The sequence below is a fragment of the Eumetopias jubatus genome, unplaced genomic scaffold, assembly GCF_037043125.1.
Source record: "Eumetopias jubatus isolate StellerSeaLion01/CBP00866 unplaced genomic scaffold, mEumJub1_p1.0 scaffold_11, whole genome shotgun sequence".
Classification (NCBI taxonomy): Eukaryota; Metazoa; Chordata; class Mammalia; order Carnivora; family Otariidae; genus Eumetopias; species Eumetopias jubatus.
The window spans coordinates 114,027,887-114,036,892 of NW_028274817.1; the positions used below are offsets into that span (position 1 = coordinate 114,027,887).

General features: G+C 40.4%; 1 protein-coding gene across 1 annotated transcript in view; it reads right to left on the minus strand.

The window, feature by feature from the left end:
• REPS2 (RALBP1 associated Eps domain containing 2) overlaps positions 1–6,851 on the minus strand; it is a 191,663-nt gene extending 184,812 nt beyond the window's left edge. The window contains exon 1 of the mRNA XM_088028580.1: positions 6,843–6,851. Within this exon, the coding sequence (XP_087884706.1) occupies positions 6,843–6,851 (9 nt within the window). The remainder of the gene's footprint in view (positions 1–6,842) is intronic.
• Positions 6,852–9,006: the final 2,155 nt, after the last annotated feature.

Below are 9,006 nucleotides of genomic sequence, written 5' to 3' on the forward strand. Positions count from 1 at the left end.
GCATATATATATATATAATATAGCACACACCTGTGTTTTTCCTCTTGTTTACTCAATACTTTATACAAACAGAATACCATATACTGTTTTGCAACTTGTTTTCATTTAGCATTATCCCTTGAAGAAAAATCCTCTCTACCATCACAGTTAAAAATACATCTTTCTTTTAACAACTACATAATACTCTGCTATAAAGATACACCTTCTTTTTTTTAGTTGGTCCTTATGGATGGGCTTTTAGATTTCCAAACTATAAAAAGCCACTAATTAATCTTAAGAAAATTCCTATAAAAATTCAACTAGGATGTCAGCAAAAAATGGGGGGAATAAAGGCCTCCAAAAATTCTCTCCTCTATCAAAGCAATGAGAAAACTATGCAAATGGACAGAACTCTGGAAATGAACCAAAGGCTCGCAGCAATCCAGGGAGCGTTTGTTCAAGAAAAACTGTGCATCTCAGGAAGAACACTGAGCTCTGTGGTATTTAAATGGCCTTACACCCAAGCCCCCACCCCAACTGCAGGCATCTCTGTGGTTGCAGGCATCCCCAGCCTGCAGTCACAGTGAGACGAACAGCCTGGCAGCCACAGGAAGGGACAGGACAGGGCTGGGCTTCTTCAATGTATACATTAGTGTTTGTCTTTCTCTCCTTCTCCCCCCTCTCTCTCTCTCACTTTCCCTCCCTCCCTTCCCCCCCCACCTTCCTTCCTTCCTTCTAATACTTCTAGTATTTCTCAGAGCAGGTGCTCTAACTCTCCTAGCCCTAGACTACAAGCTGGGGTTGGGGGGAGGGGGTGAGTCCTGTCTTCTTGGCTGGATCTACCAGGAATGGAGCTCTCCTCATATGGAACTGGTGGAGGACAGGTGGGGAGCAGGTCATGGTTCAAATACTGCAGACTCATTGCTCTTACCAAGATTTAGGGGATTTTCTTGAATGTTTCTCCATTTGCTGTATGTCCTCAGGTCAATTTCCAATGACTAATTATTTTTTATATTTTTTTGTTACCATTTAAAAGGTTGTTTCATTGGAGAGGGTCTGCTGAGTTTCTCAGGCTGCTGTTCCAAAAGTCTCAATCCTCCCCAGATTCATTGACTGGAGAAGCAATAGGATGTTATGGTAGAGAACAGCCCTTGGAGTAAATGACTTGGTTGTGAATCCTGGCCTGGGCACTAATTAGCTGTTTGCATAACCTAAGGCAAACTACTTAACTCTTGTGCCTCAGTCTCCCTATAAGTATAAAGAGAGATAACAGTAATTACCTCCTGAGAGCTAATTAGCAGTGCTGAAAATAGTGCCCATTCAATAAATGCACTGCTGTCTGATTTATTGATCGACTTGTCTTATTTTTTTCCCAGTCTAGCTGCATATTAGAATAACCTGAGGAGCTTCTGAAAAATACAGTTACCTATGCCCTACCCCCCAAAGATTCTGCTTTAAGCTGGTAAATTGTGCAGCCCAGGCATGGGTATTTTTGCAAAGCTCTCAACGTAATTCTAATGTGCAGCCAAGGCTGAGAATTACTGCTCCTTCAGTGATCTCCTTCCCTCTCCAGGCCTCACCATCCAAATGATCACCAAATCACTCTCTCCAAACGTAACATCTCAGATGCTTCATACGCTTTTCCAAAACCCTAACACAGATACCCAATGCCATCTCAGACAATAAAATAAATAAGCCCCTTCCCACATATCCTGGCACCTGCTAATTAATCTTGTTGATGTCAACTATTCCATATCCTAAATCAGAAACTTATCTTCAATGGCAACCATATCCAGTTGATCCTACCACTGACCCATGTCCCACATCAAGGCTATCTTCTCCCCTGTCACAGCCTTAACCCTTCCTAATATCCACCTGGCAACCGTGACAGATTTTCTAAATAGAATTCACACACTTAACCATACAGGGACAGATTTCTTTAACTTTTTTCTAACTTTATTCCATAGTTGGTGGTGTTCTCACAACAAAATATGCAGGCACTAATACTGAGAGAGATGAAAAACCCCTGAGTGTGACTTTCAGATAATAGTGAGTTTTCCTCAACTGAACAAGTAGACATCAATACTAATTATCAGAATTTGTTTCAAGAAGAAATATAATATTCTTATGGAAAAACATAATATAGATACAGAAAAGCATACAAATCCTAAGTGTATAGTGTATGGGGAGATAAGTTTTCACAAACAGAACACAACTACATAACAAGCAGCCAGAATCAAGAAATAAAACATTACAAGTCTTCTAGAAGCCACCCTGTGCCGCTCCTTTCAATCGCTACCCATATGCCATTTTCCTAACTTCTAATACCATAGATTAGTCTTGCCTTTTTCTGAACTTTATATAGTCAAAAGAGTATGTACCCACATGTCTGGCTTCTTCAATGTTATTTGTAACATTCTTCCAAGTTGCTGAGTGAAATTACGGTTCAATCATTTTAGTTGTTATTCAAATATTTGTGTGGATATATCACAAATTATCTATCCTTCTGCCACTGGACATTTGGATGGTTTCCACTTTGGGTCTATTCTGAATCGTGCTGCTCTAATATTCTTGCTCATGTCCTGTCAAGACATGTAGAGCGGAATACATTGGCCTGAAATACATTTCTCTTTAGGTTTTTATCTAAGAGTGGTAATTGCTGGCTTACCAGATATGTGTATGTTTAGTGTTAGTAGATACGGCCACACTGCCACCAACGGAGTTTGGGACTTCAGTTTGCTTTACATCCTTGCCAACACTTGGTATTTTTAGGCTTTTTCATTTTCAGCATTCTAATGGGAGTGTGGTATAATATCTCATTGTAGTTTTAATTTGCATTTTTCTGAGAACTAGGAAGTTTATCACCTTTTCAGAGGATCATAGGTATTATGGTCCTGAGACCAATCCCAAACGTGAAGGGGGGGAGTATCCCACACAGCACCAAGTAATTCTCCAGACAACACCTGGGTATCCTACAGGTCAATTCAACTCTGACAGGATTACCTAGAGACAGCATCAGATTCCACAGATTAAGGGCTCAGTCCTCCAAGACTGCCCCCTTGGGCACCCCCCCCACTTCAGACATCAGTCACAAGCCCAGGTTGTTACCAATTGGCTATAAATCAGACGTTCCCATGACCCCCTCCTCAGGTTTGGTTAATTGGCTACAACAGCTCACAGAATTCAAAGAAACATTTTACTCAGATTAACAGTTTATTATAAAAAGGATATAACCCAGATACAGCCAAAGGAAAGAAATGAATAGGGCAAGGTATGGGGGAGTGTAAAGAGTTTCTATAGCCTCTTGGAGCACCACTCCACTCTCCCCAAATACCTGGTGCTCACCAACCCAGAAGCTCTCTGAAATCTGTCCTTTTGGGGTTTTATGGATGCTTCATTACATAAGCATGATTTAATTAAATCACTGATCATTGGTGATTGATTCAACCTCCAGCCCCCTCCCTGCCTGGAGGTTTGTGCAGAACGGGTATCCAAAGTTCCAAACCTCGGATCACAAGGTTGGTTCCCTTGGCAAACAGCCCCCATCCTGGTTAGCTGAAGGCTTATCCTAAGTCACCTTATTAACATAAAAAAAAAGACACATTCACTGCTCCGAACCCAGGAAATTCCAAGGGTTTTAGGGGCTCTGTGCTTTAGGAACTGGGTTGAAGACCAAATACATTTTTCTTATTATAAATCACAACGTTACCACGGGCCATTTGCATGTGACTAATTCTCTACTAATCTCCATGAAATAGGGAAATGTGTTTGTTGTTCATCTGTTCATTCCCTGCCATATTGTCTATACTTAATAAATACTGGTTGAATAAATAATTTTTCTGACCCATACTCACCTCAGCTCATCTTGCAATTCCAGTTTGTCTTCCACAGTGTCTGCATATTCTTCCTTTTGAAAGCTGACAATACTGTTACACTTTAAGACATCTCATCCTGGAACACCATCCTCAGGACAATATTCTATCTCCTTAGTTTGGCATTAAAGTCCCTTCACAACCTGGCCCGGAACAGCTTCTCCAGTTTCATCTCTGAACATGGATGAAACACCGACACACGAACACACACACACACACACACACACACACACACACACACAATTCAGTAGCTGCATTCCACTTCTCCCACTTTCACTGACACATCTCGTACTTTCACTTCTCTGTATCTATGCACATGGTGCAGAAGATGGCAAACTAAATAGCCTTAAAGTCAAAGCTGGTTTGCAACACGCAAAACTAATTAGTTTTATAACTTAGGACAAATTTATTTGAATCTGCCTGAAACCTAATTTCCTCATTTGTAAAACAGAGATAGTGCCTCCCTCATAGGACTATTGTGACGGAAAAAATGAACTAGTGTACTAAATGAACCTAATACAATGCTTAGGGATATTCAGTAATTGCTGGGTTCCATCCCTTTTACCCGAAACTGGAACTTTCTCCCTCCGTTCTTGAATGCTACTTCTCTGTAGCTCCTTCCTTCCCAAGTCCCCAGGTATAGTTTATTTTCCCTGTGTATTCTCTGACTCTTCAAATATATATAAATGCCCACCACATGATATACTGTCTTGGACTTGTTTCCAAATAAAAGGGGGGAGGGGAGTAAGTAGAGCAGAGCGTGTGGGTACAACAAGCATGCTCCTGAGTTGAGAACTGTTTAAGTTGTGGGATGGCATTCATGGGGATTCATTCTCCTACTCTGTCTGTACTTACATGTATGTTTGACATTCTCCACATTCAAGCTTTTTCATGTCTACTTCAGCACTTATCACATACTATAATTATTTGTTTATCTCTGCCTCCCATTAAATTGTCTTCTCTCCAAGGGCAAGGGGTAACTTCCATTCACCTCCCAGCAAAAGGATAGGCATCCAGGATGCAGTCAAAAAAATTCTCAAACAAGTGAATGAACCAACCCTCACAAAAAGTAACTGAGTCGTATAATACATCCCTTACTCTGAATATGTAAGTTACACATCTTCAGATACAGGCTCACCTGTACATGGGAAAAAACACCAACATCATCAATGTGGTTCCAGCATCAATATAGTTGTGTTGCAGAATAATCCCTAAAAAATTATAATCCTTGACACGCAATTTAACTATTTCAGTGTTATTTAATATCAAGTTAACCTTCAGTTATTCCTTTGCCGTAAGTAATACATAGAACTGAAAAGCTCTCAACTAAAGGTAAATGAAATTGCTATTAAACCTCCATATTGGTACTTTGAGACCAACACTCAAATCTGACATTAGTAAACTGCTTTATTTACCTTGGAAAGTGTCCTTTGGTCCCATACACCACTAGGATCACTGCTTTGTAGCAAACGTGGAACATACACACATAAATGAGGTAAGCCCATAGGTCAATTTTCTTGCTCTTTGTACACTAACCCTCCAAGAGACATGCCAAGAAATTTCCGAAATATTCAAGCCATAAGGAAGACAAAGTAATTATTATAAGCCTTTGGAACTTATGTATGGACCCTTGTAAGACTGAAATGTCTCAATTCAAAAAAGAGGTTAATTTTCTAAGTTTTGTTTCTCAAGGTTCAAGATGTTCTAAATCTAAATTAAATTCTCCATGGAAAAGCTCTAAATTGTAGATAGAAATATTTTAACACAAACTGAAGAAAATAAGGTGGTGCTTTATCCCCAAATACTCAATTAGCAGGAGATATTTTATATAATTGCTCCTTCAAACAGTCCAAGTTGCCAAGCCTTGCTCAAAATAAAGAAAAAATAGAAAGATCCCACTCCTCTTTTTTAATCTAAACTCCCAACCTGTAACTCTCAGCTGGATCCACCTCAGATTACACGCTGTGCAAATTTCTGACACAGAACAAGAACCTATGGACTCGTATTTGTTTTCTCAGGTGGAAGGCCAGAGATGGGGGGGAAAAAAAAGGAATGGATGAAATCAATTCCTTACAGCTTACAGATGTACACTAAACTGTGGGGGTGCTGGATACGAATCAGAAAAATTCACCGACCATTTGGGAGGAACCTGGACAAAGTTCTGGAAAAAGATTGAAGGCCACTAAACTAGCTTCCCTCCTACCTAATTCTGAAAGATTAAGTGACTGTGCTGAGTAATCAGTCCACACGTGTTCCAATTTCCCTGAAATAATACTTTCTTTCCTAGCTGAAATGTAATAAATTTTCAGAGCTGTTCAAAGATTGGAATAAGCTTCTCTCTTTCAAGTATTTTTTAAAGACTTCCTCAGAAAGATTTAAAATTGTAAAAAGTCTTGTTGGGAGGGGTTGAAAGAATTCTGCAAGAGCACCAGTGGACCCTTATTTTCTATTCTTTCTCTGCTGTAGCTGCCAAGTTCAGATTCTTTGCTCACACATCCACTACTTCAAGTCCTGCCCTTAGACTCATGCAATTTCACCATACCATCCTCCACACTCCCTCCATGAGATCTTATTGAAACAAGATCACCCCCAACTCAAAGGGACTTCCAGGGCTCCTCGTTCCCTTTCCTGTAAAACCCAGACTCCTGAGCATGGCTTTTGAGGCCCTCCCATCTGGCCTAAACTACCTTTCCAACAACCCCACGTCTGCCTCCTCCCCCACCCTGCATCTAAGGCTTCAGCCACTCCAGATGCCAACCAGTCTCTCAACACGTAAGAGCTATTCAAGCCTATGGGCACCTGGTGTGCCCCCTGCCTGGAAGCCGGAGGTCTCCCCACTTCATTACCCACAAGACTCATTCTCCAGATCGCCTCAAGACAAACCTTATGTTTGCAACCTTAACTCCATATGGTAGGTTTTCTGCATTCCAATAACCCTCCTCACTAGCTTTCTATCACATCAGTAGCCTTGTAATATAGCCAAGTCTGTACCTTAGTCATTGTCTCCACTGTACTCCCAACTCCTTCCCCTATCCCCCAAGTGCCCAGCCCAAGGCAAGAATATATCTTTATCATGTGTACCCCAGGACTCATATTTTACAATGCTTGCTATTTTTCAGTTGCTCAATTAATGTTTGCTGAATTAATTCATTTTCACAGCCTGTAGTAACAGAATCACTCCTCTTTCTCTCATCTTGTAATTACTTTTACAAGTGGCTGCTAAATTGGCTTCAGTCATCTCACACCATATAGCCATAAGAGTTCCTGCAGGAATATAAGAGAATATCAACTTATCTGTTCCATCCCTGCTCAGGTAGGAAGGACTGGTTAGGATCAAAGCATGAGGAAAGGCCTCATCATGCTTTATTTTGGCCCTTTGCCTCAGAGCCCAGAACACCTCAGTGATGCCCTACCAGCTAGGTGCTCCAGAGTTGCACACTGCAGGCTTCTTCCTTCAAGCCTCCTTCTACTCAGCATACCCCCAGGGGATATCAGCCCCCAAGCAGGCACCCTCAACAATAGAAATATAGAGGAATATTTGAAGAACATGCTTACAAGTTGTACCAGCTGAAGAGTCAGGTCAACCATCCTGAGTTTTTCTTTCCTGTTCATTTACACATTCTAAAAATCAAGAGGGATTTTCAGTCCAGAGGTACCTGGGTGAGCTGCCCAAGAAAATATGAACCCCCATATCCAAATATTCAACATCAAGTACCACAGTATATGCCTAAGCCAAACTAGCACACTGTTAAAGAGAAGACAGACATTCAGTGCTTAGGCATAATTTCAGACAGAAAAGCCCACTAATACCTGGAAGTACTTAACACTTTAAAATGTATTAGGCACCTCCCCATTAAAAGCATTGTGTTCGGGCCATGCTACGAAGTAAGCAGCACTGAACAAAATAACTTACTCTCTTCTCTCTCTCACTCTCTCACTCCCTCCCTCCCCCACCCCTAAATACTTTACCAATCACCTCCCCAAATCAGAGATATTCTCCTACACCATCCCACCATCATCACCACACCTCAGGAAATCAACATTATCATACAACATATGATCCATACTCAGGCTCCCTCAATTGTCCTATAAATGGCCTACAGAACTCTTCCTCTTTCGTATCCAAGATTTAATTAATGTTTATGCATTACATTTTTATCTTATTTCTCCTTAATCTTCCCTTAATCTAGCACCATCTCCCTTGGTTATTCATGACACTGAATCCTATCAAGAGTGCACAATGTTCCTGCAGAATGTTCCACATTTTAGATTTGTTTGTTTCCTTATGATAACATTCACGTCAAACATTTCTGGCAGGAACACTACATAGGTGATACTGTGATATAGTAAGAGGTACACATCAGTGAGGGGCACATAATGTCAGAACATTCCACCATTGGTTACCAAGCCTGGCCATTTGGGTAAGGTGGTGACAGCCAGATCTCTCCACTGCAAAAACATGTTTTCACTTAGTACTTGCAGACCATTCTATCCCCTGACAAATCGGCTTTTTAATCTGTTAAATACTAATTCTAAGTAAGCCTAGCTAAATACATCAACATCTATAGAACTGGAATCCTAATTCAAAATCACAACAAAGATGGGGAGATTATTTATTCCATGTGGTATGTGTCATTACCTCCAGTTTATGCACAAATAAACACAACTTAGTTAAGTGAGATGTTCAAAGTCACAAGTTCAGAGCCAATACTCAAACCTACACATGCATGCGTCCAAAGCTCATGGTCTTCCCATTACAACAGGGGTTGGAAAACTAAAGTTCACAAGCCAAACCTGGATCATTGCCTGGTTTTGTATGGCCCATGAGCTGAGAATGGTTTTTACAGATGAACATCTGCAATCAATCTGATGATCACGGAATGATAACTTTGAATCCCGTTAGGTAAAATGTTATCCCCAAAACAAGAATCCCGTGTTTCTTACTAGCAGACCTGTATTACAAAAAAAAAAAAAAAAAAAACCACCCAAAAATTGTACTAGATTATTGTATTTTGAATTTTGTCAATAAAAAGTTTGTGGAAGTTTGTTTTGTTTCTTGTTATATAAGTACCTATATAATGTCCTCAATTTTGCCTTTTGGCTTACAAAGCCTAAAATATTTACTACCAGGCCCTTTACAGAAAGGGTTGCCAAC